At 45.2% G+C, this 22,640-nt stretch overlaps 1 protein-coding gene across 1 annotated transcript in view; it reads right to left on the bottom strand.

Annotated features, from left to right (window-relative positions):
- HPS5 (HPS5 biogenesis of lysosomal organelles complex 2 subunit 2) overlaps positions 1-22,640 on the bottom strand; it is a 607,584-nt gene that overhangs the window by 494,254 nt on the left and 90,690 nt on the right. Inside the window, exon 4 of the mRNA XM_086956066.1 lies at positions 6,406-6,470. Coding sequence (XP_086812192.1) covers positions 6,406-6,470 — 65 coding nt within the window. The remainder of the gene's footprint in view (positions 1-6,405; positions 6,471-22,640) is intronic.

The raw sequence follows: 22,640 nt of genomic DNA, 5'->3' as shown, positions 1-22,640 counted from the left end.
CTCTCCTTTTCCTGATCTGCTTTGGTCATTCACCCACCCTTATTACTAAGTCTGCTCCATCTGTCTGAGACTCGTACCTTGTCCACGCTAGCTGATCGCTTTGCTTGTTGCTCTTCCTCGTCTTCATCCCGGACATCTTTTCCTTTCTCCACTCTTTTAATTCATCAGCCTTGACAATAGCATCCTGAGTATTTCCAGGTTACTTTGTCATGTCTTCAAGAGTACTTGTTGCTTTATTTCTTAGTCTCTGGACAATGTCAGTATTTCAGACACCATGCTACATGGGCCTACGTTACCTTTGCATTACGTCTCCCCATTACAGTATTGTTTAGTCAAGCTGCTTCTTCTATGAGATGACCTGTACCATTGTATTCATAGTGTACTGCAGAGAGTTCAGGCTCACCCCAACCGCAGTATCATCCTCGATATAAGAGATTTAGATCCTCTTCGCTACCTCTGTTATTGTCACCTTATCCTCGAGGAGTTAAGCATTCAATCAACACAATCTGTAATCTGTCTAATGTAAAACTCCTTCACTTTGCTAAAGAGGGAGCTGTTAAACAAAAAGTGGTCCAGTCATAAATATAAATAATGCTATGTGGACTAGAGGGTGTAGTCCAAGTATTTCCCATGGATTCACCTCCAGACATCAACCTGGCCTGCAGAACGCAGCTAGTCCTTTCAAGACTGTGACATTGTTCCCATCCCCCAATTCCTGCCTGTGTCCTGTTTCCACTCCAAGTCCAGCGGGGAAAAGTCAAGTTTAGGATTTAGTTTAAAACCTTCAATTTCCTAAAGGTATGACAAAGTATGAATGCCTAGAATGAAGAGCTAGTATAAACTGAATTGGATTTGCTAAAGACAAAAGGAGCAGAGCTTTTTAGGTTAGGGAGATAATATCCCCTACCCAAATATCTCCTCTAGAACTGAGAAAAACACAAGGAGCCTAACATTCTATAATCCTATCTGAGCAGGAGTGTCATGTGCAAGAGAAGTGCACCCCTTGGATTGCTCATTTGTGACAAGCTCTGTTAAATGATACACAACCCAAACAACATCCTATGCAAATCTTACCCTTCCTCTTTGAAAAAAGCAAACCATAACAATACAAACAAAGCACACCACTCCCTTCTATCCAAAGCTGGACAAATTTATTAATTTACCAGGCTGCTTTTCCCATCCCTCTGACCCTGCCTCAGAATGGTCTCAATAAGAACTTGCATCTGCAGGGACCATGTAGAGAGACCAGAACTTCCTCTCTAAAATGTACATACAGAGAAAATACTTTCTTCTCCGTCTACATCACCCCAAATATAAACCCACCTCCCCTCCCAATAAACCCCTCCTGCTCCCGGTATTGCGGTTACCCGGCTGCCACTCCATAGCTAGCATTAGGAGTCTCTACTGAGTCAGTCAGTTCCTTCGGGATCCTCGCTCTACTGTGACTCCACTCTAGCTGCTCTGATCATCTTCAGCTGCTGTATCACTATCACCCTTTTCTTGGTTTCTGCCCTAATGGGCTATGGGGATCTCCAATTCCTTTTGATGTTCTGCACTACCTGCCAACAAGGCTGATGTCATTTTGCAAGGAAGAAGTGTTGCTGTACCTCTTCCCTCCTTCCTATTACTTAAGACCTCTTTTCAGGGACCATGACACCATCGGCTTACCCCTACAGTTAAAAATGTACACAAAAATCGATGGTCGCATTAAAAAGGTACTAGTGCAGAAGTGCCAACATTTATGTACAGTTAGAGCAGAAAGACCACTAAACAGCAGAAGTGTATTCCCTTTAAACACCAATGCATTCTTTGATCTAATATATTGCTTAATCAGATCATTATCTTTGAACAAATGCACCCTTTCCAGAATATTCTTTGGTGCCTCTCTGTAGCCCCCTGCATATTCATTCTATGTATGCGTAATTCAGACTGAGGTTATAGATGGAGTGAAGAAAATTTCTTACAAACTCCTGAACACTATTCCCCTCTACACCCTTCGGGAACCCTCTGATTTTTGTTGTTCCACTGGGATCCGTTTTCAAGGTCTTTTTGTTTGCTATGCAGCTCTATGTTATGTTTTTGTATTGCTTGAATTCTGAACCACAACTGTGCTTGTTCCTCAGACCTGCCACTGACCACACAATACAAGTCATCAATTTGCCCAACCCCTCCCCAAATCAGTTCCTTTGTTTTGGAGCTCATATAGGCAGGACTTAAAAACAGTCGGAATTGAGCCATCTTTGAATCTTTTTTTTTTTTAGATATTGTCATGGAGTTGATGTGCTTCTTCTGAGAGACTATATGAGGTTACTCACCTTTCCTTCTCTCTTCATCACCAGGTGGGCCGACATTTCTTGCACATAGGGTCCCTTCAGTCTCTGCTACCAACCATATCATGTCAAGTGGTGCTTCTTTCCAGTATTTCACGTTGTTAGCTAAGTACTGGAGAACGATTAAGTACACTCTTATTTGTGATCATTCATAGTCTAGATTACTTGATGGTCCCAGGTACACAGGGTCTCCACTTTTCAGGCCACAGCCACAGTAACCAGTGTTTTCAGTCTATCTGCTTGCTCTGTAGGTCCCCTGTACCATGCAGAGCAAAATGCCCAGCCACCTTGGACTCATGCTGCCCCATTGGGACTGTCGCCTCTTCAGTCAAAGCCAGCATTGGGCTCTGCTCACACAGTTATGCAAGCCCAAACTTTCCTGCGGTCCGTCTCCAACTCCAGGGTACTCTTAGAGCATTGTCTAATGCCAACTTGCGCAGATGACTACCGTGCACCGCAGAGAATGCCAAGGCTAGTTGTCAGAGGCTCCAGGCTTAGACCCTCATAGCTAAAGGTCCAGCCTGCTTCTCAGCCGGGCAAGACTGTTCCATCAAGCCCTCACATCTCTTCCGTTGAAGAGGCCATCCACCGTGCCCACGAGGGACAAACCACTCACCTCTGTCCCTACTAGTTCTTTCGTAGCCATCAGCTAGAGGGCACTCTGCAGTGATTCCCGATCACACTTTAAGCAGCCCAGGCTTGCAGCGTAGGCTGAACAAGTACTGGCAAAGCTTTTAGGTCTCACCTATGCAACGGTTATTGGTTTGTCAATGTGTTTTAGCCATGTTGTACAACAGGCTGTTCAGCAAGGCTAAACGTTAGTGGTGTCGAGGAAAGTGGCGTGGAGTGGAGTGTCAGGTAACAGAGTGGTGTAAGGTGAAGTGGAGTGTCTTGGAGTAGAGTGGAGTAGAGTGGAGAATCCTAGAGAAGAGTGGAGTGCCCTAGAGTGGAGTGCAGTAGAGCGGAAGGGTCACACAGTGTCCTGGAGTAGCATAGAGTAGAGTCAGAGTAGAGTGGTAGAGTGGGGTTGTGTACAGTGGAGTAGAGTTGTTGAGTTGAGCACAGTGGAGTGATGAACAATGATATACAGTGAAGTGGTGTTGAGTAGAGTGGCATTTAGTAGAGTGGAGTGTCGTAGAGTGCTATAGAGTGGAGTTGCACAGCGTCATACAGTGGAATAAAGTAGAGTGGAATGATGTAGAGTGGAGTAAACTGGAGTGGAGTAGGGTGGAGTGGCGTAGAGTGGAGTAAAGTGGCATGGAGTGTTGTAGAGAGGAGTAGAGTAGCATTGAGCATTGTGCAGTGTCGCAGAATGGGTTGTCGTAGAGTAGAGAAGCCTTGAGTGAAGGGACACAGAGTGGCGTAGAGAATCACAGAGTGGAGTCCCGTGGAGTAGAGTGTCATGGAGTGGCTTAGAGTGGAGTAGCTTACAGTGGAGTATGCATGGTGTGTTAGGGGTTCTGTCATTACAGACAACACATTTTCAATTGCATTGACCATTACATCTGCACATACAGTTTTACTGATTAAACTATATAGAGCACAAATGATGTGTGGAAAGGGCATCACCTAGTGTACTTAGTGGTTTTGATCATATTCAAGTATTTGTTTCCATTATAATTCAAAATCACAAACAATTTGCTTCATTTGGGCTTTCATAATCTGACATATTCTGAAATGTGTGCAGAGTTCATTTTCAGACATTTACATTTTGTAATGTGCTAGGGAAAAAAAGCTTTTCTTTCCCAGTAACAGCAAGATTTTCAAGTAAGTCCTCTCACTGTGAAGTCAGAGAAAGAAATGTTAACACCATGCTCCCTCAGAAGCCAGAGACTGACATTTGACCACAATCTATGAACACACAGCAAATGTGACAAGATAAGAACAAAATGTAAAGGCCTGTTTACAGAAAGCGAGCCCTTGTGGAAGAACACAGTAATTAAGTGATGCTTCACGCGAGGGACAAAGACATGCTGGACAGCCTAAAACAAATAAAGCCAGCAAATAGAAAGCCAGAAAATGTGAGTTACAAACCACAAAGTCATTTGTAAGCAATGGTTAAAATGCATTCCCAGGGAAGCTTTCAGAACATGTGTGTAGTGATAACCTGTTTTCGTTCCGTGTCACCCTCCCCCCAAGAGGCCCTGAGTATACGACGTTCTCGGTTTTCCTTTCCCGTCAGCTTAGACCAAACCAATGTGGGGCGAGTTCTCTACGCTTGTCCTGTATGGACAATTAACATGACTCTGCTGCAACATCAGATCATGTCTTTTTGAGTTAGGCACTTTTGCTGAAATAACCCGTCCTGATCATTGTGTAACTTTGTTGTATATTAAGTGCAGCGCACCTAGCGTGTGTGCTTACCATTATACAATTCAGACAAGTCATTTGTCATGAGACTTACAGAATTAATTATAGATTTTTTACACTCCACTGTGTTGGTTGTATGTTTTTAACACTGGCGCATGCCCTAACTTTTGCGAAAGCGGTTTGAAACACAGAATCAATATAACTATTGCAAATATGTGATGCGCCCGACCACTATACAATATGTGATGCTGCACACTATTATACAACTCGGACAAGTCGTAGGTCATGAGACTTACAGAATTAATTATAGATTGTTACACCACACTGTGTTGGTTGTATGTTTTTAACACAGGTGCATGCCCCACCTTTTGCTACAGCGGTTTGTAACACAGAATCAATAGAACTATTGCAAACGAATTGCTGATAGACCCCATAGGGGCTGACAATGGCAAGAAACATGTTGATCACAATACACAGCACACTCTCTCTGTAGGACCATTGTCTCCAAATAGGGCCACACTGTTTTTTACTTAAGTTAGTGAGACCCCTGAATAATGTTTATGACATAGAGCCTTCCTAAACCGATTTTAGCTCACCTTTTTTCACTTAGCTACACTACTCAATATAGTCCACACAACCGAGGCACCCAAGAGCTTTATCTAAAAGAACTTTGCCAAAGAGCCCCTTCGCAGGTGCCCGTCGGGCATTGCAGTGCCGGCCAAACGAGGAGCACGCCCAAATGATGAAGCATGGCAGCTTTCGGGGTGTGTGAGGGCACTTCCTCACAAGGGAGGTTATTCCACAGACCTGAACAATTTCACACTTCCCAAGGAATAGCACATCTTTTATACACAGACTAATATTGTGAGGGGGCATGTGTGATGAGACTTTCTAAAAAGCTCCTGGTTCCTCATTCATTTTGAGAAGCTTTCAGAATGGCCATAAGACATTTTGTCACAACCAGACAGCTGTGGTGTCTAGGAGGCTTGGACCTAAAAAATATTGCAAGTCACCTCTGTTTTGTTGCGGTCATCTGGGAAAATATTCCTTATTATTTACTTAGAATGAGAGCTTGAATACTTGAAAAGAACTGCAAACAATTAGGCTTCCTTTTTTGGGTTGGACTGGAAAGTTTATCAAAATAATTTTTAATTGTTACTTTGGAAATGGGGGGCATTGGTAAAGAAATGCAAAGTTGATTAGGATTCTATGTGAAGGAAGTGTGTTTTCAAAATTAAAGAAGAATCAATAAATTGAAATGAACAGGCACTAAAATCATGTCGGTGTGGTTATTTTCAGAAAACAATTAATACTTGCTGACTGAGGTACTCTTTAAAATCCTCATTAAAAAGCACTGATGGGCATATCACGTTTGAAGAACAGTACATACAGTTTGAGGTGAAAAGTTGGTCATGTTAACAGTGCGTTTCAGGTTGTTGAGAATTTTGTGCCACAACATTCAGGGCACAATGACGTTTTCGTTTGGGAAAATATTTTGGATATTTATGCTTCTTAACTTAGTAAAATTCCTTCTATGCTGAGGTTCTCATGATTCAAGACCTCCTATCTGGTTGATGGTGAATTTTAAGAATGATTGTTCTGAAGACACTTGCTTAGCAACCAAATATCAGCCCCATCATCTCAACCTTCAAAATAATATCAATGTGCTTCCAGAGACATTAGATGCTCAGCAGTCTAATGGGCACTACTGTGTACAGCCATTGTCTTTGCAGCGTAATTTAATTCACTTTCAACATTTTCATACCTTGTGGCTACAGCAACAAAATCTTCATCATGGAGGCAGCAGGCAACACGTGAAATGGCACCCTCCTTAAAACGAGAACAAAACTGTAAACCTCAGGTAATGTATAAATACATTTAGACAAATTTATAGTAAACAAATCATAGATAACAGATTTCAATATCAAATGCTTCACTTTTATTTTGGAGACAGAAAGATTAGGTTTTAATCAACTTTGTCAGTCTGAATGAAATGCAATATGGTATCCAGGAAGCTAAAACAAAACGGAATATGAAAATCTGTGTCTATCAATATTCCTCTTTGAGAAAAATACGGCTTCTTAACCCAGATTAAGCAAATATTTCAATGTGATCCAAATGTGGAGAAAGAAAAAACAAATACAAAAAGGCAAAATAATAGAAGCTTGCCTTTGAGGCTGTGCTGAAAGTCACACTATTTGCTAGACTATACTGGGCAAATTTCCACTCCCTTCTATTGCAGAGTCTAGAAGATAAAAGAAGGGGTTGAGCCAGGCGAGCCCCACAAATGGTGATTGCAGGCTGATTTAAGCAGTGAGATATTTAATATAAAATAAAGTAGTGTGTAGCCGCTGAAGCTGAAAAAGAAGAGATGACAAGCTTCTGAACTCTACATAGTCTCAGAACAAAATCAAAGAGATACCATCAATAATAAACAATTTTTAATTCAGGGTAAGTTGGTCTTAAAGGAAATCTGTTGCCTGTGGAAAACAGAAAATCAAGGCCAACCCATCCTTCATTTCGTGACCGAAAATGCAGTTCTGGTCAAAGCGACAGTCTCCTCTCTTTGCTTAAAACATCACTGCCATATTGTATGCAAACAAATGTTAGGCTTTCTCTCCTGCAAAAATAAAACAATGTTTTTATTTTTTTTGCAACATGAAAGTGGCTCCTGCAATGTTCTTCTATCATCTCAGAGGGCGCTTTTAAAATCTGCGGCTACTTTTTTTTAGGTATGGATGCCACATCTCCCAAAGTATCAAAGGCAGCATGTGAACGGAGGATATGAAATTATCAAAGACAGTGTAATAATGGCAGCATATAGCACAGATTACTTCAGTGTTCACCAGGCACTTCTAGGTAATTATCTTTAAAAATACGGAGCACAAAACCAATGGGTAAGGGAGGCCAGGTTAAGACAAGCTATGGTAAAGTCAATAGGTCTGGGTTCTTATGAGTGAAAGTGAACCTTCACTGACTGTCGACTTTTTGCTCACGGTTGTGTGGAGGGTTGACTGGGTAAATGTGATAATGCATATTCAAAAGTTCTGAGGTGAGGCTACATTCAGGCAGAAACAATTAACATTCAAACACGCTGACTGTGAACCTAGAAAAGCCAACACTTAAAAACAAGAATTGGTACCATTATAGATTCTAACACACCAAGGGCCATATGTATCATTATTTCAAATAGCGATTACCTAATTGCGATTCTATGCAAATTGCATTTAGGTAACTGCTTTTTGAATGTATGAAACTCCCCGAGTTTAATTTAGCATTTCCTAATGGGTCGCAGTTTGACCTTCCTCATTAATATTAATGAGGCAGGTCGCAATTTGCGACCTATTAGGAATCTCTAAAATTATAGGGATGGCAGACCACCATGTTTGTGATTGCTGTTAAATAAAGCAATCATTTTTTTTGTTTTAAATGCAGTCTGTTTTCCTTAAAGGAAAACGGTTGCGTTTAAAAAAGGAAATTGAAAGTTTTCTTTTCATTTTTTAAGTGCAGGCAGCGGTCCCCGGGACCACTGCCTGCTCTTAAAAACATATTTACAAACATTCACAAAGGGGAAGGGGTCCCTTGGGGACTCCTTCCAGTTTGCGAATGGGTTAGCATCTACTTAAAGTAGGTGGTAAAATGCGAATGTTTTGCGACCGCATTTCAGTCGTAAAACATTCCTACATACGGCTGAAATCCGGTATTAGGAAGGGACCCTCTAAACAAGCCCCTTCCCAATACCAAATCAGTATGTATTCACAATTCTAAATTGCGATTCAGTAATGTTACCGAAACAAATTGGAATTCATACATACAAAAATGCATTTTACTGGGTGCAAAAGTCCTGTGCGGGATGCTTGCGACCGGTAAAATGCATTATACATTTGGCCCCATATATTGTGTGAAGAGGAAAAGGGGCATTGTGACTCTTAACAAGTGCAGTTGTTGCTCTTGCAGGAATAGATACCATAACCTTGTTGCCCCAAGATGGCTTCTGCTGCTTGAATGATGGCTTTAGTAACGTGCTGACTGTGCACATCCCGATTCTAGTAGTTTCTGACCTTGAAAATCATGAAGTGGAGGAAGGTTAGCTCTGCACCCATCTACTGCTCTTCCCATCAGTGGAAACTCAGAACAGTAATCAAAGGACAGACGGAGCCAGTGGAAGGATAGACTTTTCTTCCTACCAGGATGTAGCTTGATAACAAACACTGCGGAAAATAAATCAGATGAACATATCTGTAGCAATAATGGCCTTTTACTGAGATCTAGGGCCAGAAGTACATAGCTGGTTTGAGCTCGCAAACGGCCGTACTCACAGAATCAGGCCATTTGCAACCGCAAAAAATGTTTTTTATATGTACAGAACCCTATTTTTGCAATTCGGTAATGTATTACTTAATCGCAGAATAGGTAAGCGATTCAGTATTAGGAAGGGCATGTTAAAGGCATCCTTTCCTAATAGCGACTCGCAGTAGTATGTGTGAATGTCTGTCGCAAAACATTTGCATTTTACCGCCTACTTCAAGTAGGTGGTAAACCACTCGCAAATGGGAAGGTGTCCCCAAGGGACCCCTTCTCGTTTGCGAATGGTTGTAAAAACTATTTTTAAGAGCAGAGAGAAAAAGAAAACTTTTCATTTTTTGGTTTTGAAATGGATCCCGTTTTCCTTTAAGGAAAATGGGCTGCATTAAAAAAAAGAAAAAACATTGCTTTATTTAAATGTAATCACAGACATGGTGAGATTTTAGCGATTCCCAATATGTCGCAAATTGCGACCTACCTCATGAATATTAATGTGGTAGGGCTATTTGCGACCCACTGGGATTCGCAAACAGTGTAAAAAACACTGTAGTACATCGCTGTTTGCGACTACCTAATAGCGAATCACAAAAATTTGCAATTAGGTTACCACAAACACAAAGGGATGTTCATCTGGCCCCTAATTTCTTCTTTAAAATACAAACTATGAGTTTACACTACATGGATGCCAGTAACGTCCTGTTGTTTAAATCATGGATCAATGCTTGTTGATCCAGACATCATCACAAATCTTTAGCCATCTAGCATAAAATATTTTTTCAATGATGTCATTATAAAGTAAACAAAACAGGTGATGGACAGAATGTGGATCAATGTAACACATTCACCCCAGTCCAAAGATCTGGGCGCAAATCCATCGTTTTTTTGCACTCCACACCACCCTGGGTCAGATAATGGCGATATGCAAATCAGCTCTGACCCTGTGCCCCATGGGAACAGTCCAGTCCAAACTACAACAGCCATATCTTTCCCAGACCGGAATCAAGCATCCGAGGACCGGACCGGTTTCGAGGTAACACCTCTCATCAGCCCGGCTAGCTTGACTCCAAGTGGTGTGGAGTCAAGCTAGCCGGGCACAGGGGGCACAGGGTCAGAGCTGATTTGCATATCGCCATTGTCTAACCCGGGGTGGTGTGGAGTGCAAAAAAACGATGGATTTGGGCCCAGATCTTTGGACTGGGTTGAGTGTGTGGCATTGATCCACATTCGGTCCATCACCTGTTGTTTTTGCAAGACCACTAGCAGCATTTGGATTTACAGGCCCGGGGCACACACAGTGCACTGTACTAGGGTCTGACAAGTAAACCAAATATCCAATCATGGAACCACTAATCAATACATCAATATACAGTAGGGAGCACTCGCACTGTGGCACTGGACAGCAGTGGCACAGTGCCCAAAGCATCTAACACCAGCAAAAACACATGAGGCAACAGCAAAAATGGAAGGGAGACCCACACCAATGGTGCCAGGTCTAACAATGGTCCAAAAAGATATAACATGATATGGCACACGTGTGCCATGCCCCCTACCACTGCATGTAATATTTATAAGTCGCCACTACAGCAGGTCTTACAGAACTAAAGTAGGGTGCATTATATCACATGAGCAATTCAATTACTGACAGTACAAGTAAACAAGAAAGGCATCTTAAGGGGGGGAGCTACGATCGCGACCAAGATGGCCGCGTGAGTCTTGAGCTCCCGAGACCCCCGCCACTCCGGGTCTTATCTTGCTAGGTATCCTGAGCTCAGGCCATGAGCATCAACGGGGGAAGTGAAGCGGTGCTGGGCGCAGCAATCAGCGCTCCGATCGGCCGCAAGATACAGGAGAGAGGGGCCATTGAAGATTGCGGCCTAGCACTCCAGAAGCCGGGGCCTCGAGTGGCAGTAGAGCCCCGGCTGCAGTGGATAAACAATGGGGCGAAACCGGAAGTCTCCAGCTCGGTCCCATGAAAGTTGCGCCCCCCACCCAGCCCCCCCCCACGCCCCCCCCCTTTTGATTACTTGTTTTCTGTGCTTGCTCCTCCTCACCTCCGCGTTTGGGTGGTAGAAAGCCTGCAGCTTAAACCTTCTAGTACTAAAACTGTACCATTGTTTCTTTAGATTCCCCTGATGAAGGGCTAATTGAAAAGCCCGAAATGCATTGGGATTTGTAACTTCATTGTACTTGAAGAAGTAGATATTTCAAAAACCTGGATTCTGTGATTATGAACATTTTCCACTGATAAATTGTTTGTTGCATCATAAAAGCATTCAAATCAAGAAGAACAAATACCATATATTTTATTTCATTGGCTCTACGGTAGAATACGGAGTGTATTTTTTTCGACAAATTGCTTATGAACATTGATATTGTCTAAATATGTTTGGTTCACACTCCCAGGAGTGATTCTAGCTGTGCATGAGGCTACTTTGACACATGTCTAGTATTCTTTATCATTTCATGACAAAGGGTTTGCAGGACCTTTTTCCTTGTTGCAGGCAATTGACGCATGAAGTTAAGTATTTGACTCCACGTTGGTATCAACACTGATTATTTTTTTAAACTGAGTGCATCCAGGTTGCCTTCATTTCGATATGAAAAGGCTGAGGGACAGTCTGGCGATCTCTTTGTTGAAGACATCATTCTCAATCATTTGAAGCCTCGAGGCCTTGGGAATTTTTTTACGGTGGAAAGAGCACACAGAGTTCCGGGTGGGAGACCGCGCCCTGGGGCCCCACCCCGGCCGATTATCGCGAGGGTCCTTAACTTTAGAGATAGAGACGCCATCCTGCAAGCTTCCAGAAATGGAGGACCTCTTCAGTATGAAAACTCTGCTCTCAGCTTTTTCCAGGACTTCACGCAGGCAGTACAATAACAACGACAGACCTTCATGGGCATCAAGAGGAGACTCAGGGACAAAGGATTGAAGTATGCCATGCTCCATCCTGACAAGTTGCGAGTTGAACATGAGGGGAGAGTTTTTTTCTTCGACATTCCTGAGGTTGCAGCGGACTGGTTGTACACGGTTCATCTTCGAGATGAGCGACAGCGACGGAGCGGGGATGAAGAGGAAGGCACTCAAGAAAAAGAATAAGAACTGCTAGTGCTGCAGGTGTGGTCGAAGTGGGTTGGGGTGGGGTGCGTGTGGGTGAGTACAGTAACTAGTTGATTGGCTAACCTGCTTAGATGGGCCTGATAGTACTGTTGGGGCCGGGCGGGCAAGTGGGGGCTGTACTCCTCTTCAAAGTTACTCTTCGATAGTTTAGTGGTTAGATTATGGGGCGACAGGCACACTGCCAGTTGGGGGCGGATGGACACCGTGAGCAGGTGTGCAGGGTGGGGGGTGGCGAGCGGGGTTTGTTTTGGGATGGACTTATGTGTTGTCTTTTAGTTTTGTTTGTTGTAAGCATTACATTCCAAGGCTTCATTCAGAATTGTAGCATGTTCACGGTGCAGGAACTGGAGAGACGACTGACCCATTTCATGTTTTATGATGGGGGGTAGGGGTCTGAAAGTGTTAAGCTGGAACGTTAATGGGTTGGGGGACAAAATTAAGCGTAGTGTGGTCCTTCAGTATCTTAGGCGTCACGCTCCTGATGTAGTCCTATTTCAGGAGATGCATTTAGTGGGTAACTCGTGTAGGGCTATGCACAGAATGGAGTACCGATTGGTCGCACATGCGGGATTCACTTCAGGGTCCAGAGGGGTGTGGATATGGTTAAGAAAACGCTTCTGATGACAATTGATTCTGTGACTAAGGATGACAGGGGGAGATATGTAGGAATATCGGGCCGTTGGGAGGGACATATCCTATTCCATGATGTCGGTATACATCCCCCCAGGTATGCAAGCAACCCCTTTTGTAGATTTAGGGAAAGCCCTACTGGACTTCCCGAGGGGTCTTTTGATTTTGGGAGGCGACTTTAATGCTGTGGTCTCAGGCACTATGGACAGACATCCCCCCAGGGGTACGGGGCGAGCACAAAGATGGCTTCCCGAGTTTATGGATGCGTTGGGTTTGATTGATAGTTGGAGATTGCTTCATCCGGAGCAGCAACAGTTCACCTTTCACTCTGGTGCGCATGGTAGTCTTTCACGTATAGATCACTGTTTAGAGCCGGCGGCTCAGGCGTATTGCATCACCGAGGCTACACACCTGGCTAGAGGCATATCAGATCATTGGCCACTCTGGGTCAAGTTTGACATTAATTTGGACTCGAGCGGCAGGATAGCTCCTATTAATCCCTGGTACATACGTAATCCTAAAATCCGCAAGGACTTGCTAAAAGTATTGGAGCATTATTTTCAGGAGAATGAAGGATCGGTATCGTCTCCACTTTCACTGTGGGAGGCTTTTAAGGTGGTCATAAGGGATCAGGCTTTGTCGCTAATTGCAGGGGCAAAGAAGGATCGGAATGAAGAAGTGGTAAACCTAGAATCTGAAATTGCTAGGATCGAGGCGGACTTGGAACAGGAGGTAACCTGGGCCAAACTGCATGTCTTATAGTGCCAGAGCCTTAAGTAGAGAGCAGCAGGACCGGCTATATGATGTCGGAGATAAGGCAGGGAAGCTTATTGAAGGCAGGGAAGCTTATTGCCTGGCTAGATAAAAAAGACAGGGCTGATTTGGTAGTTCCGGAACTGGAAACGACAGAGGAGGCAAAAGGAATATGCTACTTACCAGTATGCATCTGTTCTTGGCATGTAGGGCTGCTGACATTCATATCTGTGCATAGATCGCCGCCTAGTGTTGGATCCGGATGATTGCACATTGTTATCCTGGAAGAGTCTTCGAAGTATCACGAGATAAGTGGCTCCTCCCCCGGACTACAGTGCGCATGGGCATCCTCTCCATCCTCAGATTGTTTTTCGCCACTGTGGCAGGGATGGAGTATGATACAGTAAGTGATGCCCATGCTATAGAATAATTTTGAGTGCTACAGCTGCGACAGGCATATGGGAGGAGGGTGGGCGATATGAATGTCAGCAGCCCTACATGCCAAGAACAGATGCATACTGGTAAGTAGCATATTCCGTTCGAGGCATGTGGGCTGCTGAATTCATATCTGTGCATAGAATGCATAGCAGTCTCCCCCCTAGCGGTGGTTGCCCGTGCCAGCTGCAGCAGCTTGAAAAAGAGTCTGGAGTACAGCCTGTCCTACAGCTGTTTGCTGTTTGGAGTGTACATCTACGCAGTAGTGTTTGGTAAATGTATGTATGGTAGTCCATGTGGCTGCTCTACATATGTCTTCTAGAGGAATGTTTCCCAGGAAAGCCATGGATGCCCCTAACTTGCGTGTGGAATGCGCTCTTGGGGGAACTGTTAATGTGAGTTTAGCTTTGTGATAACAAATTTGTATGCACTTAACAATCCATCTGGCTATACCTGATTTTGAAATGGGGTTGCCTTTGTGCTGTGGTGGCAACAAACAGTTGCTTAGTTTTCCTGAAAGGTTTTGTTCTGTCTATATAGTACAGGAGAGCTCTTTTAACATCCAGGGTATGTAGAGCTCTTTCTGCCACTGAATCTGGATTTGGGAAGAACACTGGCAGTTCGATAGTCTGATTGATGTGAAACTGGGATACCACTTTTGGCATAAAGTTAGGGTGTGTACGTAGCACTACCCTATTTGCATGAATTTGTATGAATGGCTCCTGAATAGTTAGGGCTTGTAGCTCACTAACTCTCCTAAGTGATGTAATCGCCACTAAGAAGGCCACTTTCCACATTAGGAATTGAATCTCACACGAGTGTAGAGGCTCAAAAAGTGGTCCCATCAGTCTGGTTAGAACTACGTTGAGGTTCCAGACAGGTGAAGGTGGGTGTCTTGGAGGAATCACACGTTTGAGTCCCTCCATAAAAGCTTTATTAGCAGGTACTCTGAAGAGTGAAAGGTGTTGCCTGTTCTGAAGATAAGCTGCCACCGCAGCTAAATGTATACATCTGGAACTGTAGGCTAGATTGCATCTATGTAAATGTAACAGGTAACATATGATGTTTTGAGTAGATGCATCTAGCGAATTTATGTCATTATTGGTACAATAGATGACAAATCGTTTCCACTTCGCCGCATAGCATGCTCTGGTTGTAGGTCTTCTTGCCTCTTAGATAATATTCATACAGTCAGGAGGCAAGTTCAGGTAACCAAACTCTATGACTTCAGGAGCCAGATCGTAAGGTTCAACTGTTGTTAATCTGGGTGCTGAATGTCTCCATGGCTCTGCGTTAAAAGACTGGGTGTTAATCGCAGCCTTTGATGAGGCACCACGGAAAGTTCCAAGAACGTGGTGTACCATGGTTGCCTCGCCCACGTTGGAGCAACTAGGATGAGTGTCATGGAGTGTTGATAAGCGGGGCTGGGGGAAAAGCGTACGCAAACCTGCCTGACCAGTTCATCCATATCGCATTGCCCTGAGACTGCGGATGTGGAAACCTGGCGGCGAAGCTTTGGCATTTTGCGTTTTCCCTTGTGGCAAACAGGTCTATCTCTGGGTGACCCCACTGCTGTAAGTACGGTTGTGGCACTGAGGGATGTATCTCCCACTCGAGCATCTGGTGGCTGTGTCTGCTGAGCAGATCCGCCATCTGGTTGTCCCTGCCTGGGAGGTGTTCCGCCATGAGGAATATGTTCCTTTGAATGGCCCACTTCCACATGCTTTGCGCTAGATGTGACAACTGTGGAGAGTGTGTCCCTCCCTGCTTCTCTATAGTACATGGCAGTCATGTTACCGTCCGGATCAACACGACTTTGTTGCACAAATGTACCTTGAACGCCTTCATTGCCATGAAGATTGCCATCAGTTCCAACAGGTTGATGTGCATCTTCTTTTGCTGTGGTGTCGTCCATAGTCCCTGTACTGTGTAATGGAGGACATGCGCTCCCCAGCCCAGGAGAGATGCGTCCGTCGTCAGCACTATTTTTGGTACAGGCTCTTGGAACGGTCGTCCCCTGCAAAGGTTTTGTGGGTTCCACCAATGCAGAGAGTTGCATGCGCGACCGGTCACCAACACTAGGTCTTTTAATTGTCCGTGAGCCTGGTTTCACTGCCGTGCTAAGCACTCCTGAAGCAGACGCATGTGTAGTCTCGCGTGAGGGACTATGAAGATGCAGGAGGCCATCATGCCAATCAACTGCATAAACACCTATGCTGGGAGCGTGTGTTGGGGTCTGAATTTTTTGAATCAGTAATAGAATACTGTTGATTCTTGCTGAGTTTGGCTGTGCCTTTCCTACCAGAGTGTCTATCGTCGCTCCTAGGTACTGTTGTACGTGAGCGGGTTGGAGATGAGACTGTGCGTAGTTTAATGAGAATCAGAGGCTGTGCAGGAAGTGAATAGTGCGAGACATGTGGCTGGCACATTGCTGGACTGACTTTGCTTGGATGAGCCAGTCGTCCAGATAGGGGTAGACGTGGACATGGTTTCTCCTCAGGTGTGCCGCTACCGTCGCTAGGCACTCGGTAAACATCCGGGGGGCTGTTGTAACCCCGAAAGGCAGTACCTTGAACTGGTAGTACTGATTTTGTATGGTAAACCTGAGATATTTCCTGTGTGCGGGATGTATTGGTATGTGGAAGTATGCGTCTTTTAGATCTAGTGTTGCAAGGAAGTCTCCCTGAGTGAGCAATGGCAGAACCTGTTGTAAAGTGAGCATGTGAAAATGTTCTGATAAGATGTATTGGTTTAGGGGCCTGAGATCTAGTATGGGCCTGAGAGACCCGTCCTTTTTGGGTATTAAGAAATACAGCGAGTATACCCCTGTACCCTGTTCCTGTATGGGGACGAGTTCTATGGCACCTTTTTGCAGCATGCTGATAACTTTTTGCTGCAATAAGTCTATGTGCTCTGCGGACATAGGACGGTGTCTTGGGGGTATGTTGGGTGGAGTGGAAGTTAGCTCTAGACAATAGCCGTACTGAATGAGTGGTCTCACCCACCTGTCTGTGCTAATGCTCTCCCAGACTGGCAGGAACTGTTGTAATCGCCCCGACCGGTGTTACATGGTCCGGGGGCAGTGACAAGGCGTCACTGTTTAGTATTGGAGGAGGATCTGGTGTTGTTATTCCCTCGTCCTATGCCTTTGCTGCTGTTGCCACGGTATCCACCTCTATTGTTCTTATTATAGGTGGTTTGCGTGCTCCCTTTATTATATGGAATCTGTTGTGATGCCTGGACTCGTGTAGCTCCTCTGTTACTGGAGCGACGAAAGGAACCTCTTCTGAACTGTTGGGACTGCAAGGCACCCATAGACTTGTCTGTTTCTGTGTCTTTTTTAATCTTTTCTAAGATTGTGTCCACATCAGGACCAAATAAAAAATCAGGGTTCACAGGCTGATTTAATAATGTGGTTTGAATTTCCGGTTTGAGCGCAGAGATGCGCAACCAAGCATGTCTCTTGAGCATGACACTTGTGTTAATGGCCCTGGCTGCGGTGTCTGCTGCGTCTAGCGCACATTTAATGGATGCGTTGGAATTTAGTTTCCCTTCCTGGATTAGCATTTCTGCTCCCTCCTTGTAGGCCTCAGACAAATGTTGCAGCAGTTGCTCTAGAGTGTCATAATGCGCCCTATCGTATCTGGCTAATAGGGCCTGTGTATTAGAAATTCTCCAGATATTAGCTGCTTGAGCAGCCACCCTTTTCCCAGAAGCTTCTAATACTTTAGATTCCTTGTCTGGAGGAGGAGCATCACCCGTAGTCTGTGAGTTGGCGCGCTTACGAGCATTTGAGACCACCAAAGAGTCTAATGGCAGCTGTCCCTTAATATATGTAGGGTCCACAGGCGCCGGTCTGTATTTTCTTCCAATTCTGGGGTTAATAACCCTTGCTCTAGCGGTTTCTTTGAAAATGTCCCCTGTGTGTTTAAGGACACTTTTTAGCATTGGTAAAGTTTTAACAGATTTCTCTGAAGTGGAGAAAGTGTCAAACAGGAAGTCCTCTTCAACCGGGTCAGCATGCATGTCCACATCATGATTTTGTGCTGCCCTTTCAATTAAAGCGTTGAACGCAGCTGTATCTTCTGTTGGTGAAGTTTTAACAGGATAAGAAGGAGTATCAGGAATAGTCTGTGACTCCCCCTGGTCAGCATGGTCTGTCCAGGCTTGAGTCTGGTCATCCTGATCCGTGTCCCTAGGGTAATTATATTGTTCATCATCGTCATACCCCATATCCTCAGTAGTGGGTGTCGGTGAGTATGCAGAAGTGTCCTGGCTATGGTACCTCACAGTCTCAAAAAGGACAGGCGATGTTGAAGAATCCCTTTTCTTTTTGATTGGAATTTTGTATGATTCCAGAGGATTTTCTGACCTGATCTTCCTTTGATAAATAGTAAGTCTACCAGATTCGGAGTCGATATGTAGCTTCGACTGGTCATCATATGAGGGCTCTTGGTACATAACGTCCCCTTCCAGAGGATGACTCCTTTTTCCCAATGTTTCGGCCGCAGGTTTTGGATCGAGCGCCTTAGGGCGTGCAGTCGGGGGCAGTACGAATTTTATCGGTGGCATAGTGTCTTTAGACAGACTGACCTTCTTCGGGGCCAGCGTCGATGGAGGCCCGACCGAGTTTGCCTTTTCGCCAATAAGTTTTTGGCCCTGCGTCGACTTCGGTGCCTGCGGCGTCGGAGGCGCGCTCTTCTGCCTCGACTCGACGTGGTCCTTCGAGGCGCTTTTGGATTTCGACTCGAGGCCTTTGACGAGCTGGGGCCTGTCGACTTGATGCTTCGGGTCGAGGAGCTTCCGAGACTCGAGTCCTTTGTTTGTGTCGTTGTCCGTCCACGTCGACTTCGTCGGTTCGACATGCTTGGTATTAATGGTGGACTTTAACGCCCCGATCTTCGGTTCGACGCTCTTTACTTTTGACCCCGCAGGGTCGTCGACACCTTTTTTCTTTGTTGACTCCGATGGGTTCAAGCTCTTCGATCCGAAGACTGTCTTCAGCAGTTTCGGTTTCGTTTTCGACTCGATGGGTTTCGGTTTCGTTTTAAGTAGTTGGACCGATGGCTCATGTGATATATTCTTAGCCGGGCCTTGACGTGGGGCTATAGAATGTTCTTCATGATCTTGGCTAAGGCCTTCTGGCGATGCCTCGACCTGAGCCCTTGGAAGTCTTTGAGTGTCTGTTTTGGGCCCTGTACCCACTGCTGGGCCTGGTTCATCGCTTGAGTCATCATCAACAGCTCCGATGGGGGATACGCGTCCCTTACCTCGGCGACGTTTTAATCTTCGACGTTTTCGTCGTCGTCCTCATAATAGTTGGAGTCAAGCTCCGAACCGGGATCTGACTGCTGTTCTGGATCCTCAGTCTCGACGACCTCATTGTCCTCTTCGCCGAAGATATTCACTGGTCGGGCGCTAGCTTAGACATAGTTTGCCTCGCTGCACGTCAGAGTCTAAGCGTCTTCTTCGACCTGAATCGAGCACAAGCTAGACAGTTGTCCTTATTGTGCTCTGGTGATAAGCACTTGTTGTACACGGGGTGTACATCGATGTGTGGGTACTTAGAGTTACAAAGGGGGCATCGTTTGAACGGGCTCCGTTCCATCGACGATCGGCCTCCGGTGTCGAAAAGGCCACGCGGCTCTCTTTGACGTCTTGCTTAGGAAACTCTGGAACAAGAACTCGGCACCGATCGAAACAATACCGAGAACCCCGAAGGCCTTTTGGCCTTTAGAAAGTTTCCGAGCTTGAGTAAAGAAAAGTACATCCGAACCCATTGGCGGAAAAAAACAATCTGAGGATGGAGAGGATGCCTATGCGCACTGTAGTCTGGGGGAGGAGCCACCTATCTCGTGATACTTCGAAGACTCTTCCAGGACAACAATGTGCTATCATCCGGACCCAACACTAGGCGGCGATCTATGCACAGATATGAATTCAGCAGCCCACATGCCTCAAACATAACAGACCCCCAATGTATAGTGGACAATTTTGCAGATCATTTTCGTCCAGTGTACACTTCAGTTGCGGGGCTGCCAGAGAAGGACTCCCACATGCTATTGCGGGATATCCAACTCCCGGGCCTAACTGAGGAAGATCGTGACTTTATGGACAGTGCCCTAACTGCGGATGAAGTGGCCCTGGCAGTGCGCTCCTTGAATTCGGGTAAGGCGCTAGGCCCTAATGCACTCCCGATTGAGTTATATAAGCTTAGACACGATAGGATTGCGCCCTATCTTAAAGATATGTTTGTAGCAGCTCGAGAGGAAGGGAAGTTGCCTTATGATCAAAGAGTGGCGTCAATTGTTGTTATCCATAAGGACTGGAAACCAAAAACCAAGTGTGCCTCTTATAGGCCTATTTCTTAATTAAATGCGGAGCCCAAGATTCTTGCAAAATTGTTGTCTAATAGGCTTGTCAAAGTTATTAGTGGCTTGATACACGCTGATCAATCTGGGTTTATTCCCCATAGAAACATGGTGTTGAACCTTCGTAGGTTACACAGAGTTTTGGCCAGAGCTCATACCCTGGGAGAACAAGCTATAATAGCATCGCTTGACGCGACGATGGCTTTTGATACAATAGAATGGCCTTATGTATGGGCGGTCTTGGCTAAGTTTGGGTTTGGACCAGAATTTATTAGTTGGGTTAGACTGTTATATACTGAGCCTCTTGCACAAGTGGTAGTCAATAACCGAGTTTCGGCAGCATTTTGTTTGGGAAGAGGCACCCGACAGGGGTGTCCACTCTCCCCCCCTACTGTTCTCACTAGCACTTGAACCAATGGCAGCATGGATCCGCTGGGAGCCTTCCATTCGAGGTATCCGATGGTCCCCCCAGATGGAGGACCGGATCTCTTTATATGCGGATAACATTTTACTCTATTTAACATCACCCAGAAAGTCCTTAATTGTCGTCTGTGATGTTTTGGCCTCCGACGGTAGGAATTCGGGGCTCAATATAAATTGGGGGAAATCCTATATGTATGTTCTGAGTGGCGATACCACGATTCCCCCACGAAATTGCCAGATTCAAGTGGCTACTGATGGGTTTAAATATCTGGGGATTTTTATTTCACTGGATCCCAAAATTCGATACGAGAAGAACCCTCTTCCCCCTTTGGTTAGATTAAAAAGCAACGTAGACAACTGGAGGAAGTTGCCTCTTTCCCTATTGGGAAGGGCAACACTTTTTAAGATGATGTCCCTTCCTCGCTTTCTTTACGCCCTTCAGAATACATTAGATATAGTTCCAGGCAGTTATTTCCGAGAGGTGGAGGGGGTGCAACGTAGATTATTATCCACGTATCGCTCTGGCTAAGTTGAAGTTACCATGGTATGATGGTGGTATTGCCCTTCCAGACATTAGGCGATATTATTGGGCTTCTCAATTGGCGGCCATAAACCTGGGTACGTATGGGCCTGGCTCAGACCCGGGTTACGCAATGGATAGATGGCTACTCCCAGGTGGTAATTACAATAGAGCTTCATATGCCAAGTCGACAAGGAAAAGTTTGACAGGACCCACCAATCAGTCAGGATATGGCACAACGCTACCAATTCTTTGGGATGGAAAGGCCGCCGCACGCTGGCCACTCCGTTATTTGATTCGTTAAGGCTGGGTAAACTTTGGAACGCGAAAGGTTTCGATAAATGGAATTTAATAGGGATTGCTAGGATTGGTGATGTCTGGGTCAAGGACAGGATTAAGACATTCGCTGAACTGCAAACTGAGTTTGAGTTGAATGGGGCGGAATACTTCCGTTATGCGCAGGTCCGACATGCGCTGCGATCAGCGGTACCGGTGGAGGAGGACATACCGGAGGCCTCGCCATTGGAAGATAGAATATTGGATGGTCATTTGCCAGAGAAAACTATTTCCCTCATTTATAGGAAGTTGATCAATCATAGAGCAGACCTCCTGTTAGAGTTGAGAGATAAATGAATGAGGGATGGTATTAAACTGGACGACGAGGACTGGCAGTCGACTGTGTCCTCCCCGAAGGAGGTTGCGATCCCAGCACGATTGCGACTAGTCCAGTTGAAAATACTACATAGGGTGTATGTCATAGGCCCACGCTTGGTCCGGATGGGGCTATCTGACGATGGTTTGTGCAGGCGAGGTTGTGGGCAGGTGGGCAAGTTCCTCCATATCCTCTGGGAATGTCACTATATGGTGGATTATTGGAGTACGATACATGATGTTATGCGAGAGGTACTGGGGGTAACGGTGTCACCAGAGGCAAGGAGATGCCTCCTTAATATTAGGGAACCTACAGATCTGAACACAGCGCAGACTAGATGGGCCACTCTAGGGGCTATGACAGCAAAACAAAATATACCACAGCTGTGGGGGTCCAAAAAACCACCCATGCTCGAGGAATGGAAAGAAAGTATGGACGGGTGCATGTTCCGGGAGAAAAAAGTTTATTTTGCATGGGGCCGACCTCGCAAATGGGAGACTGTTTGGGGCCTGAAGAATCGATATAGGGGGGAGATTTATGTACCTCCAGTTGACTCAATGACAGATATACTCGCATCCCCGTGACCCGCGTAGGTAAAGGATTACGACCCCCCCCCTCCTTTCTTCTTGTATCCTTCAAAGTATTATTGTTATGTTGTACTGAGGTGTGGGAATGTTTAATCTCCGTTCTGTGCACTTATTGAAATGCCTTGTGTTAATAAAAAGAAATATTAAAAAAAAAAGAAAGGCATCTTAAGGTATGCACTGGGCACTGGTCAAAACGAGTTTCCCAG

This window comes from Lissotriton vulgaris, chromosome 2_1 (assembly GCF_964263255.1).
Source record: "Lissotriton vulgaris chromosome 2_1, aLisVul1.2, whole genome shotgun sequence".
Classification (NCBI taxonomy): Eukaryota; Metazoa; Chordata; class Amphibia; order Caudata; family Salamandridae; genus Lissotriton; species Lissotriton vulgaris.
The sequence above is the reverse complement of the archived record's forward strand: the minus strand, read 5'-3'. Positions and strand labels throughout refer to the sequence as shown.